Below are 27,221 nucleotides of genomic sequence, written 5' to 3'. Positions count from 1 at the left end.
GTTCCCGCAGGACTCGGCTCATATCCGTTACGTGGAGGGAGGAGCCACATCTCAAGCGTTTCAGTTCTTTGTGCCCATTGGAGGAGGAGGAGGGCTTCACCTGCCTTCCTCCATGTTCATTCGGCAGCCCAGGGACACAAGAGCTTCTCCAGACCTCTCCGCAGATGAACAGCTGGCCTGTCGCTGGAGGAAGGTGAGAAATTGAAGCAGTTCAACGCAGATGCTAAAGTGTATTTTTCACCTGAGCTCATAGTGCATGTTTTATCATGTCACAGTGCCACCTGCTTTTTGACTCCTTGCAAGACCTGGTGGATCATGTCAACGACTTCCATGTGAAGCCTGAGAAGGATTCTGGGTACTGTTGCCACTGGGAGGGGTGTGCACGCAAAGGACGGGGATTCAACGCCAGGTGTGTAGCTTTACCCTATACAACAGTAATCCAGTTTTCATTTCTTGATAATTGGTGAAGCTTTTATCATGATTTGTAGATCATTTATTAATACAGTAGAAATAAAACATTTAAATGAAAAACATTAAACAAACACTTTATATTATAACACATGCTGAAAAATAAACAAACTGTTGTTGTTTCTAATGACAATTATATTTACATTTTAAACACCACATTTGCCTTTTAAATTATAAGATCACAAATTAACCATTAATATTTAATAAACTAAGAAGTAACCATGCATATTCAAGAAACTAAAAGGAGCCATGCATATTTAAACTAAATGAGCATTTAAATACACTAATATAAAAATTAAAAGCAAGTAAAAAATTTGCAAATAAAAAGAAAGTCAAATGGTCACTATAAGAAAGTGCAACTTGAGATGACAAGAGGAGCACCAACTTCTCCCGCCACCAGGGCTGCTGCTGGCCAAATGGGTGTCCTACACAAATAAATCTGCATTCTGGGGGGTCTTTCATGCTGTTTGGTGCCCCCTTGGTAGTTGCAGGCTGAAAAATCTTCATATAGGGACTCGCCAACAGGCACCACACATGCACCATACACTATACACCATACACAACACTGCAAAAAAGTCCTATTCTTAATGAATGTATTTGTCTTATCAAATAATATCCACAAAATCTTATTTTAACATAATTTTTGTGGTCTAATACAAGTCTTTTTTAGTTTTTTTTTAATACTAACCATATAAGCAATTTTTTAGGTTCATTTCCTTGGAAGGGAAAATGTTGCAACTGCAGCCAATTTTAGAGTTAACATAACACTTACCCTTAAGTGTAATGTCTGCCTCATTAGGTACAAGATGCTGATCCACATCCGCACTCACACCAATGAAAAACCTCACCGTTGTCCAACTTGCAACAAGAGCTTCTCCCGACTGGAGAACCTCAAGATTCACAACCGCTCACACACAGGTCAGTGCCAAGATAAAAGTATAGATAGTACATGAAGATTGCATGACCTGGCTAACTTGGTGCTTGTATTTCAGGAGAGAAGCCCTACATCTGTCCTTACGAGGGCTGCAACAAGCGCTACTCCAATTCCAGTGACCGGTTCAAACACACACGCACACACTATGTGGACAAGCCCTACTACTGCAAGATGGTGGGCTGCTTGAAACGCTACACGGACCCCAGCTCCTTGAGGAAGCATATCAAGGCTCATGGGCACTTTGTAGCCCAGGATCAGGGAGGTCCGGGTGGGGTGGGCTCCTTGATGAAGCCAGGGCCGATCGCTGGGGTGGGGAAAGAATCTGAGCTGACTTACATCAGCGGGGCCCACATCATCATTCCTGGTGCTGCCGCTGCTCTTTTGGGTGGTCACGGTCTGCAGGGTCTTGGAGGCTCCCTCCCCTTGTCCCCCCTCAGTCCCCGCCCCTTGGACTTGAGCACGCTGGGCTGCCCGAGCTCCCCTTCAGCTGGGCTTGGGGGGACGCCCATTCTGTCCTTCAGCGGTTCCCCACTTGGCCTAGCCAAGTCACCATTGCTGTCTCATACCTTCTCATCTTCCACGCTGGGGTTGCCCATGGTTCCCATTTTGGGCTCGGAGCGCAGGGACCATGCCAAGGGCAAGACCAGGGGCGAGGAAGGCGAGGACGAGATCCACGGTGGCGTACTCAACCTGTCTACGGGAGTGTCTCACGACCCCCTGTCTTGGGTTGTCATCCCCTCTGGCCAGGTGGTCCTGAAGCCAGCTGTGGTCAACTGAGCATGACATTCCAGAAGAACGGCAGGGGAAGGGTGGGGGTGGAACAGGGGTCAGAGGTCAGAGGCAAGCCTGAGGGGCGTTTTCACAAAGCAAATTCAGTTCTGCATGGAGGTGATGCCATCTTCTTCAACTTTTAGTACTTCGGTTCTAATTTCTACCCTTCAGACAGACACGGCTACCTGTTTCTTGTGGTAATAACAAGGAAACTAAATCACCATAACAGTTTGAAACTAAGAGCCCAAACATTCACCTCCATTTCATTCTCAATCTGGCTTATTTTATTGCCAGGGGTTAGGGGTATCAAATCTTGCTACGGGAGAGCCATCTTCCTGGAGAGTTTAGCTCCAACACACCTGCTTGGAAGTTTCAAGTAATCCTGATGACCTAGATTAATTGGTCAGTTAATTCAGGTGTGTTTGATAATGGTTAGGGTTAAACCAGAGGTGGGCAATTATGGCCCTCAAGGTCCACAGTCCTGCAGATTTAGTTCCAACCCTAACCAAACACACCTGAACAACCTACACAAAAATTACAATCAGGTGAGTTTGATCAGGGTTGGAGCTAATCTCTGCATGACAGTGGGCCTCAAGGGCCAAAGTTGCCCACCCTTGGTCCAAACTCTGCAGGAAGATTGCCCTCCAGAAGCAGGATTGGACACCCCAAGTCTTATACACTTTGTTTTCTTTTTTATGAGAGCACTGATCTAAACAGCAGACTTGAGAATCTGTGCCCTTGCTTCAAGAGACAATTTCTGTGTATTTATGTGTAAGAGAAACTTTTGGACGACAGTGTACGCAACACACTAAAGACACAAATGTATGGTATTTTTTTTCAAGCCATTCCGTGCATTACAACAAGACCTCTAAGCTTAGCAAGCTAGAGATCTTTGAGGCTAACTCGTATGGGTTTGGTCAGGTTTGCAGAGAGGTGCTGAGGTCGTAGGTCAAATGAGAGCAGCTCGTTCACTTGCCAACAATCAGCATCTGTTTACCCTTCAGACCAATCCTTTTCCTGGAATGCCACTTTCCTGCAGAAGTTATCTCCAACACACCTGGCTGGAAGTTCTAGTTATCCTAAAGACACTGAGTAGCTGGTTAAGGTGTGTTTAATTAGGGCTAGAGCTAAATTCTCCTGCAAGGTGGCCCTCCAGGAGCAGGATTGTACACTTGGTACCCTCCTGCTTCGGACTGTCCCAAGTCCCACCTCAGTCAGCAGGCACCATCTGCATCCCTTGCAAGTGAACTTCCTTAGCTCAATGCTATTGCAAGCTATATGACGAACCTTGCATTTGCTGCTAGCTGTGTCACTGCATTGTAAGCATACATCATTGAATAAAAATAGACAAGTATGTACGACAATCTGTCCTCTGAGGAGGAGGAAATAGAAAACCTTGACTAGCTCTATTTTGCTGAATAAGAGATCTACAGACACAAGGCTCAGACTGACTGAGTTTTAAGTCATAGAAGGGCACAAACTCACCCAGCAGTCATGCTAACGCCCCATAGGACATGGCATTGTTGTAAATAGTGCCATCTTCTGGTCATCAAATGTACTGCACACTACTAGCTGAACAAAGGGCTAGATTTAACAGTATTATCCTGCTTTGCAGTATACTAGCTTGGCAGGGTAAAACGAATAACTTTTGGCTGATGCAGAACAGTGGGATGTTTAAAATAACAGCTATCCACAACCCAATGAACACATTGACACTTGCAATTCACCAGTTTGGGTGTATCGCAACAGTTAAGGGCCTAGTTTGTTTAACAGAACTTTGCTTTCATAGTTTGTCCCATATTAAATCACTGTGCTAAAAATCTAAACGTATACCCAGAGATTGAAGTAGGGACTTAATAATAAAGTGCAGAAAACACTATTCAGCATTTTGATTTAAGACCCTTTCACATGACCCACATCAACTTTCTCCAATGGATCGAACTCTGTTGAGCAAAGCGTCAAGTTTCAGGGTAACTCCTGACGTCACATTGCACACATGTTCTAAGGCAACGCTCCAAGAACTACGTTTTCACATTTGACCCCATTTGCTTCAGATTTTCCCCAGTTGCATGATGTGTTATTTTGTGCATCATACAAACTGAAAATGAAAACTCAAAACTGATTCTGAGCAAATCTAGAAACATCAAGTTATACAACACAACCTTTAAGGCATGTCATGACGTTCAGAAAATAATCATCATATATTCAAATTCTATATGAATTAATAAATAGCAAAATCAACCTTCAGTGACGCTATCTGCAATGTCCTGATGCTTGTGTTGAGAGGTGCATTGAATTCCTGAAGTGGGTCAAGTGAGAGACACTTAATGCAGTCATTGTCATCCTCCACTAATGATCAGCCTGTCGCCATCAAAACCTCATTCAGATTAAAATAACACTCTTGATCAAGTCCTCTCTCCTGAACTCAGGCACGTAACAGTCTTTCAGAGATGACATAGTTAAAGCATCCTTCAATAACAGCCATTATCCACCCCATAGATTGCCAAAAAAATAAAAAATAAAACAGTTTTAGAAAACAAACGAATGTAAAAACATTCCGACTGAAATAATCGCACTTCCTTAAAGCATGTACCCCCCCCCCCTCCTCTCCAGACCATTTTTACACTCAAGAGTCTTATTCCATAATTATTTTCTTTTATTGTTTGTGGAAACTATACAATTAATGCTGTTTTGTTTTACTGCCTTTTGTTTTGGACGTGACATTTCCTGATGTTGAAGTTGCTTTATGTCTTCGTTTCTGCTATCGCTACTCTATGTTCAGCTTTCTCCAGCTGATGAATTGAGGAAAGAGGGAGAAATGACAGGAGGAGGTGATCGATTCGATTGCAGGAAGGGTTTGAGTCAAAAACCCTCACATTTAAAACAAACACGTGCAGTAATCGAACACAATCCTCTCAGGTTTGCAGAGCTTTGACATCCGCGTGCATTTAGGAGGGTTCAACGGAAATGGCATGTTTATAAACCCTTGCGTCTTTCCAACAAGCTGGAAATCTCTTTGTCCACCTTCTCCTACTCCCTCCCCTCATGTTGTTGTCTGGAGAAAGCTGATCCTGACACAGACCTGTTAAGGTCTACATCAATGTTCAATATCAGATAAGCTGTTTGAACCTTTAACCCTTTGAGCACTCTGAAGACAGACGCACTGTTTCTCACAGGAGACTCCAAAGGCCTCGATAAAATGATGGTGCGTTCCCGTTACTACAACTGTATGTGAGAGACTTAAGCAATACATTCAATGGCAGGGATGACGTCATAGCTAGATATTCAAATTTAAATATTAAATGCAGTTAAACACAAATGATGTACAAAAAAAAAAAAAAACACACGGTACATAAATTAAGCACCATATTAGAATAAATAAAAAATAAAATCAGCTCACACTAAAAGTAAAGTTTGTCTGTTCCTAAAGTAAACTAATAATAGTTTCACAATTCTTGACGCAGAGATGCACAAAGGGTTAACAAAAAGACTATGGCCTGGAAAGGCCAGTATACATTTGTATTTTTTTTCCTTTTTTGCACATTTTTGTATATCAGTATTTTCATTTTTTTTCCAAGTGCCTTTTATTATAGTTGAAATGTAGATGTAATACAGTATATGAAAATAAATATATATATAAATAAATAAATATATATTTTTCCCAGCATCATGTTCTGAAGCCGAACATGCAGAATTTTAGAGCTGTAAAAGTCTCCAGTTGGTACAACATAGGTGTGTGTGCTCCTGTTTTAGAGGAATTTTATTACGATATTGATAAGGATGTCAATGAAAATAAAAGAAACAAATGTTTAATAAATTTGCATTTGACACATATATATATAAAAATATTGTGTTTTGCTGCGTCTTTTTTGTTTGGGACATTCGTGTACAGAAAGCTGAAATGTTTACAGTATTAACTCAGACTAGGGACTCACGACCTCAGATGAAACGTTGAGTATATATTTATATATACACGTGTGTTTTACAGTAATATGTGTCAAGCAACCAGCAAGGATAATCTAACATTCCCAAATTTCATTAATCAGTAAATGGCAACACTTGTTGTATATTGCTTCACACTGACAGTATTTACGGTGTGACTCTTAACAATATTCCTGCTTGAGTGAACACAGCTGAAGTCTATGAGCAAGATGTTAAATGGCGATAAAAAAATTTAAAGAATGTTTCACAAGTACATCCACGACTAAAACATGAATGTGTCTTCATGATAGGTGTAATAAAATCACTTACTAACCTTGTCTGGCCAATCTTTCATAGCTGGAAACAGATCCACTCTGGATCTGTAGTTGAATTACAGTGAAGATGACTTGTTTTACACAGTTTTAAATGACCTTTTGCGGTAAACTACATCAAGCCAGAAATGTTGTTAAAACAGCTCACCTTGTATTGAATCATTACGTTAAACATGAACAGATGGATGAATACATAATTTTATTCAGCAAGGATGCATTAAATTGATCAAAAGTGCCAGTAAAGACATTTATAAGGTTACAAACGATTTCTATTTCAAATGCTGTTCTTTTGAACTTTCTATACATCAAAGAACCATGAAAAAAGTATAGCAGCACAGCACAACTGTTTTCAACATTGATAATAATCATCATATCAGAATGATTTCTGACGGATCATGTGACACTGAAGACTGGAGTGATGATGCTAAAAATTCAGCTTTGATCACAGGAATAAATTAAAATAAATTACAATAAAAAAGGTAAATTGTAATATTTCACAATATTACTTTTTTACTGTATTTTTGATCAAATAAATGCAGCCTTGGTGAGCAGAAGAGACTTCTTTCAAAAACATACAATTTTACGGCCTTTTGAACAGTAGTGTACATATTTTAATACGTTGAAAAGTTCTGTCTGAAGTCCAACAAATCCCTGATCCAACATTCTAGAACATTCCAGATGAAGTTCCTTCATTCCATCACGTAATGTCCAGAAAATACTCATCCACCGTGACGGATGAATAAAGAAATGATTGAGAGTTGGATGTAGAAAAAGAAGAGGCTTTATTGGGGGGTCTGGGTGATAATTACAGTGGGAGGACGTGAGGATGGAGATCATGTCTGCTGCTGCTCTGGTGGTTTCTTCTGGTCCTGCTCTTGAATGCTGAGCTCTTCATCCAGACGCTCTTTCGCTCGCACCACCTACAAGAGTCCAAACACAAATACATCGTTATTTCTCTGATGTCGCTGGATTTACTGGTAATTACAAGCGTGTTTTTATCAAACTGCTGATTCTAAACGAACACCAGTAAGGACAGATTTGACCTTCTTTACAGGTTAAGAATCTTCTAAGGGTACGTTTACAAGACAACGATGTACTAAAAACTAGGGATGCTTCTTACGATAATTCTTTATATTTGAAAGCCGATAACTGATATATTGGCCGATATATATATATTTTTGAGAGCCTGATTACAAAAACAAAAGTCTCAGAAACAATTAAAAGCCATGTCCCAAGCACACAATTATAATGTTATCATTTTATGTAACCTATATTTTCCTTTTTTGAAGTGATTTCAATCATATTTCAACCATGGCGAACAGTGCTTATCTGAAGTGTCTTAGCTGAAGGAAATAATCCATTATTTATCGGCTGTAATATATCTGACAAATTTTCTTAACAGGCAGATAACGATAACATTAAAAATGAACATATATCGGCCAATACCAATATGGTGGCCGATATATCATACATCCCTACTAAAAACTGAAGTTTTCGCGCCCAGGCGACAACATTTTCAAAGCGAAAAAGGACAAAAAATGCTGTATTATTCATGTCGGGCCAGTAGATGGCGATGTCACTTTGTAAAGAAACACCATACCTATAGACTGAACACGTAATACACATGCGTATGACGTCACAGTTTTCACAAATTCACGTTTTTGTAGTTTACACACTAGTTTCAAAAACGTGCACTTTAAAACACTTTTTCAAAAGTTAGCATTTTTCAGGCCCCCAAAACGTTGTTGTTGCGTAAACGAACGGCCAGAATATATCAAAAGTTTTCAGTTTTTGGTTGAAAACGGTATTGTGTAAAGACCCCTTAGATTATGTAAGAATTCAATTGCCTTAATTTCTTTATTTTCTAAAAGATTTTCTATCTCTTGGTGCATATTTGTGAAAAAGACTATGAGAACGCAACTTAAATAAATGCAATTTATTAAATCTAAACGACTTTTCTTTATATTTCGAGTGTTCGGTGTCAAAATGTCTCTTGACCTCATTTAATTTGCACTATCCTGCGACTTGATGTTAATAAAAACCTACAAACATGTCTCTGGAACTACAAAAATGATTAGTTTGATTGACAGCATCATTGCTTACCTTTGACTGAAGATAGAAAGAACCGCCAACAGCTTTGTCATTGACTTTAAATAAATGCTCATAATTCTGAAGAGAAAATGAAAGCACATCAAATTAAACCATATTTGGTCACAGAATACGGTAATAATAAGTGTATTATGCTGAAACAGACTCTTACCTTCTGGATCTCCTCTGGTGTTAATGTGGAGACGTTGAGGATCTGTTGGGCTTCTTGTAAAGTCATTCCTGTGAAACTAGACGCAGCCGCAGACTGTCTTCCCGCTTGACCCCGCGCCTCCGCAGCCGCCTGACTGGCTGCATTCACATTCACACAACATACTACTGTTATATTTCACAAGTATTCCTTACACTGCTGATTATTAAGTAATGGATAATGTACATCCAGCCGGTTGTTATTTCAGAATAAACCTTCCTAATTTGTGTTTTAAAGATGAACGAAAGTCTTACAGGTTTGGAACGACATGAGGGTGAGTATTAATAATGACAGAAATGTATTTTTTGGGTGATCAATCCCTTTAAATAAAATTAGATCAATAAAAAAGATATTAACAACAAGAGCATTTACCAATTAAAAAATGGGGAGAAATTAATGAACAATAAATGTTAACAATATTAACCTGCTACTAATTATTAATAAGATATTGAAATATGAAAATAAATTAACATAATACAGCATTAATTTGCATCGACCTGCAAATTCTTGACGTAAAGCTCTTGCAAAAGCTCGTCCGACCACCTGAGCGCCCATCACAATGATCTGAGCCAGATATTTGGCCTGTGTGAACACAAAAACATACAAAACACAACATAAAACCATAAAACATTAGGACAGGGTCCTAAGATTGCATACAGAGGAGCATAAATGACTAGGCCTAACACATTCTTATTTCATAATAAAAAGTTGTTATAAAATAGTGTCATCATAAATAATGTTTAATATTGAATGAAATAAACAATAGTATATATATATATATATACATACATTATATATATATATATATATATATATATATATATATATATATATATATATATATATATGAAGAGTTCAGATGCAAAAGCCTCTAAGTGCCATCTGAAATTTTCTTCTACAATGATCATTTTTATCAGGCTTGTATGTTTATGTTCAGTTACTTCACTTTAATGGCAATGAAAATGACCTATTAATTGTCATTAAAGTTAAATTACTGAACCTAAATATATGAGCTTGATAAAAATGCTAATTTTAGAAGAAAATTTCAGATGGCACTTAGAGGCTTTTGCATCTTAACTCTTCATTATATATATATATATATATATATATATATATATATATATATATATATATATATACATAGCCTAGCATATATTCACACACACGACTTTTAAGCCAACACATCTCATCATTGCTTCACAAAATACCCAGCCTCTTTATATCACTTCTGCTGTCATAAATATGAATTAATCGCTCATATAGCAATGTTCTGTTCATAATATAATATGACATTATTATTATTATGAAAATGAAGTACAAGGTCGTTGCATAAGACTATCTGATAGCGAATGGCCCATTCGATATCATTCCTTGAGATTAAATATAGAGCTACCGACATTAAACAACCATAATCTGTATATAAATATATGAACATACCATGATGGATCTACTGTGTTGACGTTAAACACTTCAGTTGAGGACGAACGTTTTCACGTGCAACTCCATCAATGTTGATAAAACCGGCGAAGAAAAGTCACACACACACGACACACACTGACTCCTGCTGGCTGGAGGATGTCGACGCAGGACATAGGCTGACGTAGGAGTACAGTTGTGAAGTCAGTTTGTAGGCAACACGGACACCATAAAATATGATAATTTTATTTTTAAGAAAGAGTTTGATCCTCATTGAGGAACTCTTAAAGCTCTACTGCATGTAAGATGTTATGGCGTAAAACATTTAAGATAATTTAGTATTCTTTGTGGTTTTGTTCTGTACCCTCATTACTGTCTATTATTGTTCATTAATGTCTTGTCTTGTTATTGTTCCATAATAAAATAAAATAAAATAAAATAAATATAATAATTTTAGTTTTCAAAATGACTGAAAAATTATCTATATTTAGATTATTTAAATAACTCTAATAATTGAATCCCTCGGAATGCTATGGTGTACCACTTTAATATAATATAATATAATATAATATAATATAATATAATATAACAATTGTTCAGTTTATTTTGATTTGTGATGGGTTCTTTCTGAAATTTCTTATGGGTTGTTTTAATGGTTTTGTTCTAGTAATACAAGTTATACACACCTCAAACATACCTCAAGTGTAAATTTTGGAAAATAAAACAACAAAAACAAAACAGAAGTAACATTTTCTATATTATTAGATGAAAATCGTGTCTATAACAATTTGTTGAAAAAAAATATGACAGTGATGATAATAATTTATAATAATCATATAATTATTAATACCATGATTGTGGTGATTATCATTATTAAATACAGCACTCAATTCCATATTTTTGTGGTTTTATTTAGAGGCAACATTCCAACAAGACTTGATTCCATTCCAATCGACAAGTGTAAAACATTATTGCCTATAAAGGGTTAAAATGAACGCAATTACAAGCGTCGTGAAAAAGCATCCCAAAAACATCCGATTGGTAACAAAATTAGCACACATTTTAAAAAGACACTTAGCAGACCATTAACATATCTATTAATATCAACCGTTAATGTGTGAGTACATGGTCACATGTCAAGCACAGGACATCACGTGGTACAAGTGCCGTAACATGCACGATCCTGACATATGTAAACATGTTCTGTTAAAATGAGCTGTATTGCCTTGAGATAGACCTGATTAAGTGAAAAAACCCTCATGAAGTAGATTTGTGTTAATACTGTTCGTGAGGCTGAGCAGAAAGAAAGAAACCGTTTTCCAGTTTTAAAAAGGAGTGTTTTCAACAGACTCCAGTTCATTCAATTAGAGGTACACAGAAAGTTTTGCTCCAGACATATTAAAAAACCATCATATCATATCATATCATATCATATCATATCATATCATATCATATCATATCATATCATATCATATCATATCATATCATATCATATCATATCGCAAAGAACATGAAAAGTCTCTAGCACCTAAAGGTGGAGACATTTAATCCTACAAACTACCACGATATTATTGTACATTTAACCACATTTCAAAAGTCAAATGATGGTATTAAGTGCACATTTCACCAATGAAAACATCCAGAGGTTTTGTGTTGCAGGCGTGTGCTTATCATGCAGTCATCATACAGTTAATAAGCAGTACAAAACTCATGCTCATCATTAAAAATTACACAGAAAAAACCCTGTCGTACTTTAAAATGCACATCATGCGTCTGAGATGAACATCTGATGAATGTGTTTGTGTGTGAAGAATCATATTTAACCATTAATAACAGATATTAATACTCCAGTTAAACCAATGCAAAGAGATGACGGGTCGATTATCTGGAAGATAGGAGTGTGTGTGTGTGTGTGTGTATGTGTGTGTGTGTGTGTGAGAGTGAGTCAGCAGGCCATCGGAGGTGAAGCTGAAGGAGCGTTTAGGAGGTTCAAAGTTATATTGGCACCCTGGAATGGCAAGATTCAGATTCAGATTCAGCAGAACCGTCCCAAGTCTGCTTTGGCACCCTGACTGGACCACATGGCACGGCTTGTGTGTTAGTCGTCCTGAAACACACACGCAGACCGGATTTAGAACATTCACAGTGTCATGAATCAGCTGGTGTGTGTGTGTTCGGTTCTTCACTCACCCACTCTTCTTCATCCACTCCCTCATATAGCTCCTGTGGCAGAGGGTCTTCCCTGTTTCCCAGCTTAGCCACCATGGCACTGAGCAACTGAAATACATACATAAACACAAGTGATTGATAGATAGATACAGGCAGAAAAAAATATAGATAAACGACAGACAGACAGACAGACAGACAGACAGACAGACAGACAGATATATAAATAGATAGATAGATAGATAGATAGATAGATAGATAGATAGATAGATAGATAGATAGATAGATAGATAGATAGATAGATAGATAGACACCTCATCTTTCTTCTGTTCATCAGTTTTCTCCTCCAGATAGACAGAGGAGGGCAGGTACTTCCTCACAGGAGCCTCTTTTGGTGCTTCACTCACTGAAACAAGGACATGATGAAGGGTATTTTAAAGACTATGGTGTAGCAGAAGCTTTTATATATATCAGTTTTGGAAAGGCATTATTCTTTGATTGGTGTTTGTTGATGTTGAGCTGTACCGGGCATCATGTCTTTAGGCCTCAGGCTGATTTTGCGGTGCTGTCCGTTGGATCCGGAGAGCCAGGCATCAGCGCTCAGAGATGATTCCCACCACACTGACGTCTCAGGGAAAACATCGTCCTGGAAAAACTCTTTCTGTGGAGGCAAGACGGATGAAAAGATGTGTTCATCTAACATGAGAAAGTGCCCAGAAACGATCAAGCTAAAGGTATCAAGAAATATCAATTAAAATATCATATTAAACTACTAATGATGATTTTTAGTTTTCAGACTATTAAATAAATATGAAAATGTGTCCTCTTTAATCTTGATCTATGTACTCTCCAAATGCCCTGCCCACTAGAGGTCAGTGTTGTCTTGTGTTGGTGTGAGGGTCTCTTACTCTGACACGAGGCACTCTGAAGGCCACGGGTTCGATGGTGGTCTTGCCCAGTCGTACGGCTCGAGCCACTTCCACATCACAAACATCACATTCAGTTTTCGGCAGGAAACACAACCCCTGTCCCGGAACAGTAAAACATTTGCAACAATACCAAAAACATCAATGGTACTAAAATAACACTGCTTAATGCAAAATATCATTCATTTTTATGTCATTTTTAGGGTAAAATATTAACTCTTGATGAGATGTAATTGCAATAATAGCACTAATAACCAGATGGCAAGAGGAATATTACAACATACCTTGTGTGGTTCAGAGGAATGAAAACTACTACATTCCATGAAGTATGGCGCTTCAGGCACAATCTCGTATATATAAACACGCGTGTCACCCTGAAAGACCAAGGGATCAACAAACACATTGTTGGACTAATCTGGCTGTTATTGTAAATTAGTAAATTAATGTTGAATATGGACACACACTCGCGCACCTTCCCAGTGAGGATGAGGACGCTGGTGTCGGGATCGTAGAACGGGATGAGGGTCGAGGGAGACACGTCAGCAGGTGCAGAAGCCACAGACCCGGATGCCAAGGACTCAGCGGAGAACAGGTACAGCTGTCTTTCACTGCGACTGTAGAGGAAATAAACCATTACAACTCTTTTAGAGCCAGGCAGACACTGACAGTGCCAGTTCTATTGTATTTATGACTAAATTTGTGGTACACTGTACCTGTCGAATCCTGAAACCATCAGGTACTTGCCATCACAGACCCACACTATGCGGGCCCCTCTATGGCCCTCAGGTCCCGGGCCCTCCTGCAGGGACAAAGATCGGGAAAACTTGGTCATAAACATTTATTTTGCTTTTGAAGTTTGATAAGATTTACTTGATGCTAAACTAACCTGGATGGGCGCTGTGGACTTGCGTGGGTCATATAAACGCACTTTTCCATCCTTGCACACAGTGGCCAGCAGTTTCCCATCTGGACTCCAAGCCATGCCAAATATCTGAGGAAAAACATAGCAAGTTACCTTCATGGCTACAAAATCATCCTGAAACAGACCTTAGATAGATAGATAGATAGATAGATAGATAGATAGATAGACAGACAGACAGACAGACAGACAGACAGACAGACCTGGTCCTGATGTCCACTGAGGCGCTTGACTTCTTCTCCTGTCTCCAGTTTCCACAGTCGTACAGTGAGGTCGTATGAGGAGGAAGCCAGCAGGCCGGACGCGAGGGGGTGGAACTTGATGGAGTAGATCTTCTCAGTGTGTCCTGCCATTGGTCAAGGGGCATGTCAATCAAACACTACAGAATCAATCTAACACTGCTATTACAGTTCAGAGGTCACATGTGCTGGTTTCTTACCCCGCAGAACACACTCCGGCTCAGTCAGGGTTTCCGTCAGGCCTCCTTTGGGAATCTGCCACACGCGGATCTTGGCATCATCACCGGCTATGAGAGAGAGAGAGAGAGAGAGAGAGAGAGAGAGAGAGAGAGAGAGAGAGAGAGAGAGAGAGAGAGAGAGAGAGAGAGAGAGAGAGAGAGAGAGAGAACAATGCTGACATTCAGATTTCAGTGTTCAGACAGAGTATAATTAGGTTTCTTTTGATGAAATGCCGGAAGACACAGCTGTCCTTCAAACAATTAATTTGCTACAAACTAAATTTTCTTTTGACTTTGAGGTGAACTATGACTTAACTGAAATAAAGATGAAATGAAATATAAATATTAGATGAAAAACTTTAAGCAAAACAACTGAAATTGGTTTAATTTGAAGCACTAAAATTACTAACTGGAAATATAAATTACTAAAACATCAGTTTAAATCTAAACAGTAACATTGCCAAAAATATAAACTAAAATGAAAGTACTTTTTAATATTTTCAGTTAATTAAAAATAAGAATATAATAAATAATACTAAAATATCAATGATTAATATACTTCCTTCTTAATCATTTCCTGTAAATCACTTTGGATATCAACATCTAAAGGAATAAATGTAGATATAAATAAAAGTACTAATATCAAGAAGTTGTATAATTAAGTAAAAATACAAATATACATAAAAATGCAAATTCATGAAGTGCAATATTTACACTAGAATATAGTCACTGATATGTAAAACTAAATAAATGTAAAATATAAACGGTATAGTAACTTTTAATAAGAACATTAACAGACATTACCACATTCTACTAAATTCATGTTTACATAATTTTCCATGTCCTGAAATCATAGTATAATATTATAGTTTATATTAGTTTAATAGTTTTTTGCTCAGAGACAATAAAATCAACCACAAAATAAATAAATATTTTGAACCACATTTATAAAGAAATATATCTAACATATACTATTTTTTACATTCTTTATAAAATCTAATTGAATATAATAATATAAATTAAGTATACAGTAATATGTTTTACTTCATATTTAATTTAATATAAAGTATTTAGGATTTTTTTTAATGTAAGAAATATCAGCCCACCTCCTGCCGGTAACCTCATGTAAATCCTTGAGGTGTCTGTAGATCATAGCTGTAACTCTGTATTGACCAATCAGCATCCAGGATTAGAATCGAAAACTCACCCACAACCAGCTTGTGTGTGTCGAAGGGGTCCCAGGAGAAGTCGGCCACGCTGACAGTGTTCTGGATGGTGGGCAGAGCGGTGTCCGGGAGTTTTCCAGGCTGGGACAGCTGCAGAAGAAGACAGTGAGCTACTGTAAATCAATCTAAGATTTAAGATTTAATCTAAGGTCTGAATATAGAACTGCACCTCGAATACAGCGATCTGCCCTCCGGCGATGGCGAGGGGAACCGCCACACGCTGCCCGTTGGCACAGAAGCCGTCACACTCCCCTGGTGTAGTCAGATGAAGCCCGCGCAGGTTGGTGATGTGGGTGTCCCGGTGCAAAACGGCCCCCTGGATGTGACGAAACTTCGAACTCGGGCCTGCAAATCACAATCACAATATATTAACCAATAGAGTTGGGCGATTTGCACAACTAAAAGCATCAAAGCATCATATCTTGATATGGTTCAGCATTTTGACAATTTTATGTATATATATATATTTATTAATAAAAATGTAAGTTTTTTAACTTTTAATATGAATATGTTACGAATAAGCTGCTGTGCTCCAAAACAATGACAAAATTTGCATTTAGGAGATATAAGCATTCAAACTTACAGTCCCTCACTTCAGCTAATATGATCACAAATTTTTATGATATCACCGCGGACTTCAGCTTCTCATCACATCTTCTGTCCAATCAAATGCTCTCTAGAATCTACAGCTCCGCCCCCTATGCTATAAATACCACCTGGCCAAAGCGACCGTTGACACGTCACAGAGCAATATGAGTCGGAGATGTGTGTTCAGATGCACAAACAATCAAGTTTTATTCCGTTAAGGATGAAATGGCTAGAATTTATTCACACCTCTACTATTGAATCCAACGTATCATCAGCGCTCGGATTCGCTTCCATGGTGCAGTCAAGTACGACTTGCAGTCTGTGAGGTAAACTAAACGCTATTGGCTATTTGAAAAGGGGGAGGAGCCATTCAATATGTCCCGCATTATCTTCCTTTTTCAGTGGTATATATTATTTATAAAACTCAACCCGCCAAAGTGGCAAGTAGGAGTGTCTGCGTTACACACCACTGCTGAAATACACCTGCATTTGTCAGGTTGGCGAGTGTTAATGTCAAGCCCTGAGTAACAGACTAATTTAGCAGGTCCAGCACTGACCGAGCATGTTCTGGAAGGCGCGGGAGCTCTGACTGGGGCTCGGGCTCGGCATGAAGCCAGAGGACAGGCCGCTGGTGGAGGACGGGGAGCGGGACGGGACGGCACTGCTGCTCGGGGTGCTGAGGGGACTGCTGGAGGTCGAGGTCTCCTGAGAAACACAGAGAAAGACAGTACAGACAGATCCATTCTGTGAAGCAAGCTTTTTCCCTGACGCCACTCCCACTAACCTCTTTGCTCTTGTCACGGCTCAGATCCTTTGCTGGCGTCTTCTGAGCTGATGGAGCGCTGGGCTTTGGCCTCTTGCTCGGGTTAAGACTGACTCGCTCCAACTGTCACAGAGAAGTGATATATACATCTTAAATAGTTAATATAGCATTATTTTTTTTCATTCTGTCCCCTCTAACCTTCTGTCATACTGACTCATTTTCAGTAAGGAATCTAATGCCAACCAATCAATTCTCATTAAATAAAGCAGAGCTGCATTTTCAACAGACCTGTTTGTTCTCTCCTTTCCACCACTCGTCTGCCGTCATGGACGCGGTGTGACCCACAGTGTCCGGATACAAGTCCGCATGAAAGTCCTGTCCTGCCTGAGACGCGCAAAACACACAATGTCTAAAACATCAGATATGTTCAGACTGGAGGATTTTGTACTTCAATTCCTTTTTAGAGATAGAAAAATTTTCAATGCACATACATGATCTTACATCAGGTGTGGGATCAGGTGAGGGCAAAATTTCCCCCCATTCAATATGACTATAAACTAATAATAATAGTTTAATTTTATCATTATTTAAAAAATAATAATTAAACAATTTAATAAAGATGTTAGTATTACAATAATACTATTGTACGCAAAATCAAAAACAAGTATTTAATAATGTTATTATTTATTATACTTTAATTATTATACTTGTATTTCTATTTAATTTATAAGAGTTAAACAAATTAACAAAGACATATTACTATTGCAATAATACTATTCTACTAAAAATAAAAAAGTATTTATTATTATTATTATTATAAAAAAATAATAATAATTATTATTGTTTTTGTGGTTTCATTTTATTACTATTATATATATATATATATATATATTGACTGCAAGTAGACTCTGTGAATGCGAATGACAGTATCCACACCGGCGCGGTGACTGACAGCCACACATTCTCCTCAAATCATTGGATTCATCCGAGCTGTGCCGTGCCGAGCCACAACCCACATAAAAACTTGATATTTCCGTGAATAACTGCAATTGCAGATTTCAAACAGAGATGGCGACAAAGAGGAAAAACTACGGACTGCAGCTTTAAATTAATAAAGAAATATATTACTACTGCAACAATGCTATTTTACTAAAAAACAATGTATAATAAAGTGTTTAATAAAAGTCAAATATTTTAAAATAATAATAATAATGTATGTATGTAAAGTAAAACAGTAAAATGAATGCTATAAAAAATATGTAGTGAAAATACAAAACTAAATTTTGTAGTTGTCTTAATTTATTTGCTTTAAAAACTTTTATTTTGGCAGAAAACCACTGGGAGATTAAAGCTTATCTTTTGCTGACACATATAAATGATTCTCATTGCAAATTCTGATTTACGCTACTCATGTGGGTTGGAAATCACATTCCTGTTACATGTTGTCAGCTTACATGTCATAATTGGTGTAGGGCATACCAAGTGCATTAGTAACGTTTGCCCTGTCGGTTCAGCAGAGCCAGATGTGTTTAAACTTAATTTAGTGTGTTAGTCCTCACCTTGCGAGGCACCTGGTAACTGATGGGCACAATGAAGCTGTCCGTGAGCTGCATCAGCCGTAAAACCTCACAGCAGCTCACATCCACGGCCAGCTTTGGCACGAGAGCCACGCCACGGGTCGACGCGTCCGTCAAACAGTGACTCACTGAGAGCAACAGAGCAACACAGAGAGATCAGCTTCAGGAAACGTGAAAACAGAGGAGCATCAAGATAAAACATCTGTGTTACCTTGAGACAGGAAGGGCTCGCTGGTGTTCACCTCAAAACAGTCAATCACACTCTCACCCTGAGAAAACACGATTCATAATGATGTTAATATTGAATATATAACGAAATGTGTTATTAAAAATATGTTTATAACTGGTTACGTACATTTCCAGACAAAATAAGTAGTCCAGAGTCTGGATCAAACAGTGGCATCAGAGTCCTACGGATAAAATAAACAAATATTTATTGACATATTTATCACATCTTCAGCTTACTTTTTTTTATATACACCAGCATTCAAAAGTTTGAGCTCAGTAAGAATTTTCTGAATTAAATTAATACCTTTTGTTCGTCAAGGATGCATTAAAATGATCAAATGTGACATTGCAAAGCTGTTTTCAACATTGATAATAATTAGAAATGTTTCTTGAGCAACAAATCATCATATTATAATTATTTTTGAAGGATCATGTGACACTGAAGACCCAACAGATCTGCAGTTATGATGTGAGCCGTGGCAAAAATATCAATTGTGTCCTCTGACCACTTGATGGCAGGATAGGCAGCAAAATATAGCCACATCAATACAGAAACAATCTCCTTCATTGATCAGACACGAACATTTGAAAACAGCAGATCGGTGCCGTTTCAGTCTGGCCGCTTGACCTCGGACTGGAATCTGAATGTATTTCACACATACAAAGCCACATTCACATGTCTCTGTGCGCTGACGCCCTAGGCATGGATGGGTAACGGGGTCACAACAGGAACATGAGCATCTATTTTGAGTCACATGCTGCTGGGAGCGGGGTGTGTTTCCCGCTTCGGTTGAATCGGAGCCACATCAAACACCTCATAGCGTGGGACGGGGCTGATCACTTCAGGCTCCTGTGCACCACAAAATACCACGAGCTGCCACAAGTATTTCAATATAACGTAAACATTTACTCTCGTTACATGGTTTTCATCCAGATTTTTGGAAGAATTTCCAAGCTGCTCATTTCCATACAATGATTATGCAGTTCGTGTGACCAAGAGCTAAAAAAAAAAGAAGAAAAAGATTCAAATCTTAATAATCTTATTGATGCCAAACTTTTCAATAGAAGTGTTTAAGTATAGGCTACTGTATATATTGCAATTCATGACTGCTTTGGACAGTCCTAGTCATGGTTTCTATTAAAGGAAGTAGTAGTGATATGACTGAAATAATAATAATAATAAAAGAACATTACAGAGGTTTTAAACAAAATACACTGCACTTTTTGCAGAACATTTCTATTATTCAGATCAGTTAATCAGTTAAATGATTATTAGGCTGCATAGATTAGGTCAGCCGGAAACGGGGACACTTTCTATAACACCTGATGTACTCGTTACATCATAAGAAGAAAGGCATCTACGCTAATGTTAGTCTTTCTGTTTATTCTGAGGTTTACTGAAGTCAGCCGGATCTGGGCCGTATCCAGATCAGATGGTGGACCTGCGCCTGAACATGACCACAACGCATCCCTGAAGTGCCAGCCTCATTAGCGCTGTGAAGGCCTCATCGACTCGACAGCCATCGGCACTGATCCTCAACAAACTCGTCTCCATACCGGCGTGAAGACTCCGACCTCCAACCAGATGGAACTGGATAATATTCTGAATGTTGTGTTCCAATCTGACTTCTGACCTGTAATGCTGCCTGATCATAGTCATACACTGTTCGCTCGTTGGCCAGAGGAGAACTGGCTCCCGACTGAGCCTGTTTTCTCCAGGGTGGATATATATATATAAATGAACTAAATTAAAAACTTTTTTACAACAAAATAAACCATCACTGAACTAACTTAAGCTGGACTATGACGCTATTTTCCTCTAGATCTGCTGTACAGCCGAAACAAACTTTGTTGCCTGTTGTCACTGTAAAGCTGCTGTGAAACAATCTGTATTGTAAAAAGCGCTATATAAATAAAGGTGACTTGACTTTACTTGACAAAGCTATGGCTAATATACCTCACTAATCATATGGACAATTTATATGATACTTTTGTCTTCCTTTTTGAGTCTGACAGCTCTAGTGCGCAGTATGAAAGCACTCAAAATCTTCACCAAATCATTTTAGTTTTGAAAGACATGACCGATTCTTATTTATTTTTTTACTACACAAATACTATACTACAAAAACAGGACACAAGAGCCAACACGATTGCGGCCTCGAGCACAATCACCTCAGGTTGCTCCAGAATGACTGAGCCTTCAGTAAACACACTGAAGTCAGAGTATTACACCTTGTGTTTACACACTAACAAGCTACTAATTACTCAACTCTCCCACAGATTGTCATGCAGAAGTGAGCCAGCAGTGAAAACCTCGACATGTCGGGCCACGTTCAACTCTATCAGCTGAATGGCATGCTTGGATTTGAGCCTTCCAGTTACTCGGAAAGCTTTGCTTCCTGCGGTTCTCCTTGCTGCAGTGATTGGTGGCGTTGCGTGTTTGACGGTTGACTTCTCCCCTCCCCCATTTTCGCCTCAGGCCTCTGAAGTCGGTAAGGGGTTGCCACGCTTTGTTAGCGCAACTCTGCGTTCCCATGTCGGAGTTTCTCTGCAGGAAATACACAAACACCTCCAGTGTTCCCACAGCGTTCACTCCCACAATGCACCACAACACATAATCACACTTCAACAATGTCCCTTGCTGTTGTTCATCTACTCTGCATCTGCAGATTTATGATGCAAGAGACCCAAAAGGAAAGGGAAAACACTAATGAAATCTCTTTAATAGTTCAATTGTTTCTCATTAGCAGCAACTTGGAGAGCAACGATTTTTGCTCCTCAGGAAAAGACATCAGAACAACAAAGACAAAGTCTTGTGAATCTGATCACAGTCTGCAGACATTTCTCATCAAATTCTTTATATACATCATTAAGTCTTTAAAAACATCTCAACTAGTTTTCTTAGACAGCAATGAGACTAAATTGAGAGTAAACTGAGAAGTCTTCCGAATTCAAAGTCTGCAAACAAAAGTCCGAGATTTGAAACTTAAATATCTCATCAAGATCATTATTTCTCAGTTGATTCTCTTAGACAGCATTACAATTAGACAAACTATTTCTCAAATGTTTCTCCATCAAATAAGAGAGTAGAGTTTCAGAAAAGAGTTTCAATATAAACATCTCATCAAATATATTACATTTCTCAGTTGTTTCTCCTAGACAACATTAAGATCAAACTGAGAACACTGAAGTCTCCAGCTTCTCAGATATTTCTCCTGAAATAAGACCACATTAGTGTTTCAGAAAAGATCTCAACAACATCTCAAACTTCAGTTTCCAGTAAAGAGTCAATCTCAATATGAACTTAAACTATCGAATTATGATCGATAAGTTATGCCAACATATGTTTTTACATTGCTTTAACTTATCAATTTTTAATTTTTAAAAGTCAGTTTAATGTAATTTAAGTTGAAGCATCCAAGTTGATTGTTCTTAAAGTCCCCCTGGCCTGTAGTCAATAATTTTCTCCCTTAAAACTCAACAAAATGACATATTTAAGCGTTTTTTTCTTGATTTTTTTTTTATTCATGCCTTAAAAGAGCTTGAATGGAATCAACACCCTTGCTTTATTTAATATACGAGGTCCCATGAATATGAGCCCCGCCTCCACTCACTCACTCCAGCTCAGAGATCCACTCGTTGGCTATCACACGCTGATCTGATTGGTTACAAGGCAGTTTGTGACGTTACAAACACCAGCGATTTCAAACCGTGTTTTTGAGACTGTCTTCTGTTCACTGCAGTTTAAAGGAGAAAATACTCCGCAATGGTGTTGACTTATGAATTTGCACATGGTTTGTCTTAAAGCATATTAAAAACACCACATAGGCACATAAACAACATTAAAAGCTTGATTTTCACCACAGGGGGACTTTAAAAATTGAAGGCAGGAACTTTTTTTTGTGTGTATATATATTTTTACTCTATACTCTTATTGTATATCCACTATTCTCTCATTCGTCCATTTTTATTCCTCTAAAGGAATTTTAGGTGAAACATCAGAGACAAATTGATACCCAAACAAAACAGACTTGAGAACTGTTATGAAGTCTGCTAAACTATGAAAGAGGAAACTCAATTGTCCTGTGGGAGGAATAACTCCACACATAAAGGCAGATATGCCTCACTTCACTGCTTTACTCAAGTGCAACTAAACCCAGGAAAGAGTTTTCCTGTGAACCCCTTCGGACACTGTGTGTGTGTGTGTGTGTGTGTGTGTGCTTTGAGCTCCAGCAGTCAGATTCACACGGCAGGCCGTCATGAATGAACGCTGAAACACTCAGGGACGTCATTCTTAAGTGGCTGTAAGCGACACACAAACACACACACACACACACACACACACACACACACACACACACACACACACACACACACACACACACACACACACACACACACACACACACACACACACACACACACACACACACGTGTGCTTTCTGCATTGTGGGGTGGAGGGATGTTCCGCATGAGAAAGACACTAATCCAGATGTAAGCCGTCTTTGGACACAGAACAACACACACACTCACACATATACGCATGCACTATGATACTGCTTGCTTACTGCATATAAGATCACATAAGACATGCTGATTGGTCGATGCAGTGTTAAAAAAAAATTAAAAATAAAAATAAGGTTAGACTTTATTTTAAGGTGACGTAGTGCTGAGTAATATTAATTAACTACATCTATGTATTTGCTATAGAGTTACGGTTAGGGATTGGTTTATGATTACTTGTAATTATGCATAATTTACTGTTATTACTAAGTACATGTAGTGTAATAACGTCATCTTAAATTAAAATGTTGCTAAAAATAATAAAAAAGTAACATTTAAATAAAGACAATTATTATTATTTATGACAATAACAACTATTAAAATTAACTATCAATTATTTTGTAAATTAATTCAAAATATATTAATTCAAAATTTGTCACAACTTTGCTACGTTGTATTTAATTAAGCATGCGGCATCCAGTTGAAAATTATTATTATTATTATTATTATAAATAATAATAATTGTTATTAATTTAATGAACTATTGTCATTTAAGTAAATTAAAATAATTATTAATTAAAACAAAAATAATTATTTGTCACATTATGTTGCATATCTAATTCAGTGTGGCATCCAAAGCAAAATGAAAAGTAATCTTTAAATCTAAATCTATTATTATTAATTAGATTACATAATTAATTATTAAAGAAAAAAATATTGTAAGATGTTAACTGGAGGCCACATGAAACATTCATTTATTCAGTTGTGTCTTGTAATGAATTTGCCTTTTTTTTTTTTTTTTTACTTTTTTACAATATCAAGCGACGAGAATACTTTTTGTGCGCAAAAACAAACAAAAATAACGACTTTATTCCACTATTCATTTCCTTCTCTCTCGACCTCTAGTTTGTTTGCGTAGTGTTTTTGCCATAGACTGTAAAAGGTTTTTGCGCAGCGCGTCTGTGTTACACGTCACCACGTAGGCTCACTATTGGCCGACGCCGGTCATGTGTGTGATGCGTGATTACGTATAACACAGACGCGCAGCGCAAAAACACTACGAGGCCCAGAGAGAAGGAAATGAATAGTGGAATAAAGTTGTTATTTTTGTTTGTTTTTGCGCACAAAAAGTATTCTCGTCGCTTGATATACTTAAGATTGAGCCACTGGAGTCACTTGGACTATATTAACGATCTCTTTAATAACTGTTCTGGGCCAGCAAGTTTGGGCCACCTAGCAGCCTATGGAGGAGTGAGACAAGGCTCAGATTTCATCAAAAATATCTTAATTTGTGTTCCGAAGATGAACGAAGGTCTTACGCGGCTGGAACAACATGAGGGTGAGTAATTACTGACAGAATTTTCATTTTTGAGTGAACTATCCCTTTAACTCTTATGAAAACCTCTTAATAATAAAAATAAAATAATAGTTTGAGGATGAACAAAGAACCAAACATATGCAACTAAAAAGTACAAATTATTCATTCATACTCATTCATATTAAAAATTTAATCTTGTTAAGCATGGTGTATAAGAAAAGGGGAAAAAATATGCATATGATTATTATGATTATTCTTTAAGGTTGTTTCTATGATTAATCCTTTCAAACATTATTCTTGTATTGACACATTTATGCGTTTTGTCTATTGAATTGTTTAAAATCATATACTCGTAGTTATACTCATATTAAAATGTTCTATTCAGACCAGACATTTAGTGAAGAACTACTTCTACTCTGACAAATGTAGCCTACGTCTATTTCTGGGCTAGACATGTTATTTGTTTTTTTCCGTTTTCTGCTCAGTGTGGTATCTAATGTAATATGTGTGGTTTAGTTTCACATGAGATGGTTATCTTACCTGGAATTAATGTACAACTGTATTTTCATAAAGTCTAGTCATGATAGTAATATTTAAGATGCGGGAATGGAAAAAAAGTGCAAGGTCTCGAGACATCTGTCGTTAGTTTCGTTTAGTTTTAGTTTTTAATTTTTGTTGAAATTTCTATTTTATTTCAGTTTATTTCAGTTCAGTTTTTTGACCAATAATTTTAGTCTTAGTTTCATTTTTCGTTTACGAAAAAAAACTTAATTCCCATTGCCTGCAATGGAACTGTGTGTGTGTGCATATTTAAGTTCCCTTTCAGTCGGGTAACGTTCTACTTAGTCGATCGTACCGACTGATGGGATCACACCCAGGCAGCCAGATGTCTTCGATATAGTATACAAATCAAGCCAAATGAGCTCTGACAGGTGTGCAATCCACGGGTATAACAGGCAAGTGGATGCACCCACCATTAATTTCTTTTCTCTTCGTCTTTACGAAGCTCGCAGAGGCGGCCATTTCTCCCTTGAGAGAACAGGGCGTTCGTGTCCTCAACTACCTCGACGACTGGCTTGATAATGGCTCAGTCGCGGGAACAGTTGTGCGAACACAGAGACTTGCTGCTCCAGCATATCAGTCTATTGGGTCTTCAGGTCAACTGGGAAAAGAGCACGCTCACCCCCGGGCAGAGAATCTCTTTTCACGGTATGGAGTTGGACTCTGTCAAACAGACGGCACGTCTAACAGAGGATTGTGCCCAGTCGATGCTGAACTGCTTGGATACGTTCAAGAGCAGGAAGGTGGTTCCACTGAAATACTTTCAGAGGCTCCTGGGGCATAAGGATTCCGCAGCGGCAGTCACGTCGCTGGGGTTGTTACATATGAGACCACTTCAGCATTGGCTTCTTGGGCGGGTCTCATGGAGGGCGTGGAAAGACGGCAGGTTCCCGGTTGCAATTTCTTGAACTTGCCGGAAAACCTTCCAACCTTGATCAGACGCTGTGTTTCTCCGGTCCGGTGTGTCCATGATACAAGCGTCCAGGCATGCGGTGGTGTTCACAGATGCCTCCAAGACAGATTGGGGGGCCACGCACGACGGGTATGCAGTAGCAGGACGCTGGACAGGTCCTCAGCTGCATCGGCATATCAATTGCTTCAAGTTGTTAGCGGTACTACTTGCTTTGAGACGCCTCAAAACGCAGCTGCTCGGCAAGCATGTACTGGTCAGAGCGGACAATACCACGACCACGTCGTACATCAATAAGCAAGGTGGTGCACGTTCACGTCATCTGACACAACTTGCCCGTCTCCTCCTTTGGTGGAGTCAGAAGCATCTGAGGTCACTACGTGTCATTCATATTCCAGGTCTGCTCAATCGTGCTGCCGACAGGCTCTCACGACAGCAAATAAAGCCTATGGAATACGGGTAGACCTGTTTGCCTCTCCAGAAACGACCCACTGCCAGTTGTTTTATTCACTAACCAAGGACTCTCTCGGTGTGGATGCACTGGCACACAGCTGGCCGACGGGTCTACACAAGTATGCGTTTCCCCCGGTGAGCCTAATTCCACAGTTACTGTGCAGAGTCAGGGAGGAAGAGGAGCAGGTCTTGCTAGTTGCCCCTTATTGGCCCAACCGGACCTGGTTCTCCGAACTCGTACTCCTCTCTTCAGCCCCTCCCTGGCCCATCCCCCTGAGGGAGGACCTTCTCTCTCAGGGGCAGGGCACCATTTGGCACCCACATCCAGACCTGTGGAGACTCCATGTCTGGTCCCTGGACGGGAAGTGGAGGTTCTGAGGGGTCTACCACAGGCTGTCGTAGACACTATCACCTCTGCTAGAGTCCCCTCCATGAACTGGCTTATGCTTCGAGGTGGAACCTGTTCGTCGATTGGTGTTCTTCTCACG

The 27,221-nt window shown here is 38.7% G+C and overlaps 3 protein-coding genes across 3 annotated transcripts in view; 1 reads left to right on the top strand and 2 right to left on the bottom strand.

Moving 5' to 3' along the window:
- Window positions 1–4,678, top strand: part of glis2b (GLIS family zinc finger 2b) — a 36,992-nt gene extending 32,314 nt beyond the window's left edge. Inside the window, exons 4-7 of the mRNA XM_081379604.1 lie at window positions 11–193; window positions 276–409; window positions 1,268–1,386; window positions 1,461–4,678. Coding sequence (XP_081235730.1) covers window positions 11–193; window positions 276–409; window positions 1,268–1,386; window positions 1,461–2,179 — 1,155 coding nt within the window. The 3' untranslated portion in view covers window positions 2,180–4,678. The remainder of the gene's footprint in view (window positions 1–10; window positions 194–275; window positions 410–1,267; window positions 1,387–1,460) is intronic.
- Window positions 4,679–5,907: 1,229 nt separating this feature from the next.
- On the bottom strand, window positions 5,908–10,291 carry pam16 (presequence translocase associated motor 16). Its single transcript, XM_081379616.1, has 5 exons — window positions 10,160–10,291; window positions 9,220–9,304; window positions 8,687–8,823; window positions 8,530–8,595; window positions 5,908–7,346 (listed from the first exon to the last, which is right to left on the bottom strand). The coding sequence occupies exons 1-5, from the start codon at window positions 10,160–10,162 to the stop codon at window positions 7,260–7,262; spliced, it is 378 nt and encodes a 125-aa protein (XP_081235742.1). The 5' UTR covers window positions 10,163–10,291; the 3' UTR covers window positions 5,908–7,259.
- A 739-nt stretch (window positions 10,292–11,030) lies between these two features.
- Window positions 11,031–27,221, bottom strand: part of coro7 (coronin 7) — a 144,376-nt gene continuing 128,185 nt past the window's right edge. The window contains exons 10-28 of the mRNA XM_081379579.1: window positions 19,116–19,170; window positions 18,972–19,029; window positions 18,743–18,888; window positions 17,472–17,567; window positions 17,205–17,306; window positions 16,978–17,125; window positions 16,002–16,177; window positions 15,814–15,922; window positions 14,589–14,675; window positions 14,353–14,495; window positions 14,117–14,221; window positions 13,944–14,029; window positions 13,703–13,844; window positions 13,515–13,604; window positions 13,213–13,329; window positions 12,830–12,965; window positions 12,619–12,710; window positions 12,329–12,415; window positions 11,031–12,245 (exon numbers count right to left, since the gene is read on the bottom strand). Coding sequence (XP_081235705.1) covers window positions 12,237–12,245; window positions 12,329–12,415; window positions 12,619–12,710; window positions 12,830–12,965; window positions 13,213–13,329; window positions 13,515–13,604; window positions 13,703–13,844; window positions 13,944–14,029; window positions 14,117–14,221; window positions 14,353–14,495; window positions 14,589–14,675; window positions 15,814–15,922; window positions 16,002–16,177; window positions 16,978–17,125; window positions 17,205–17,306; window positions 17,472–17,567; window positions 18,743–18,888; window positions 18,972–19,029; window positions 19,116–19,170 — 1,984 coding nt within the window. The 3' untranslated portion in view covers window positions 11,031–12,236. The remainder of the gene's footprint in view (window positions 12,246–12,328; window positions 12,416–12,618; window positions 12,711–12,829; window positions 12,966–13,212; window positions 13,330–13,514; window positions 13,605–13,702; window positions 13,845–13,943; window positions 14,030–14,116; window positions 14,222–14,352; window positions 14,496–14,588; window positions 14,676–15,813; window positions 15,923–16,001; window positions 16,178–16,977; window positions 17,126–17,204; window positions 17,307–17,471; window positions 17,568–18,742; window positions 18,889–18,971; window positions 19,030–19,115; window positions 19,171–27,221) is intronic.

Source organism: Scardinius erythrophthalmus (genome assembly GCF_964197995.2).
Source record: "Scardinius erythrophthalmus genome assembly, chromosome: 1".
Taxonomy (NCBI): domain Eukaryota; kingdom Metazoa; phylum Chordata; class Actinopteri; order Cypriniformes; family Leuciscidae; genus Scardinius; species Scardinius erythrophthalmus.
Note: the sequence above shows the minus strand (reverse complement) of the source record. Positions and strands in the feature narration are given on the sequence as shown.

Bases quoted from the DNA above. Each gene is read 5' to 3' on its own strand.
- pam16 (XM_081379616.1), bottom strand. The intron at 8,596-8,686 runs GTAAGAGTCTGT...TTTTCTCTTCAG, and splicing joins CACCAGAGGAGATCCAGAAG to AATTATGAGCATTTATTTAA. The intron at 7,347-8,529 runs GTAAGCAATGAT...GGACTCTTGTAG, and splicing joins CTTTCTATCTTCAGTCAAAG to GTGGTGCGAGCGAAAGAGCG.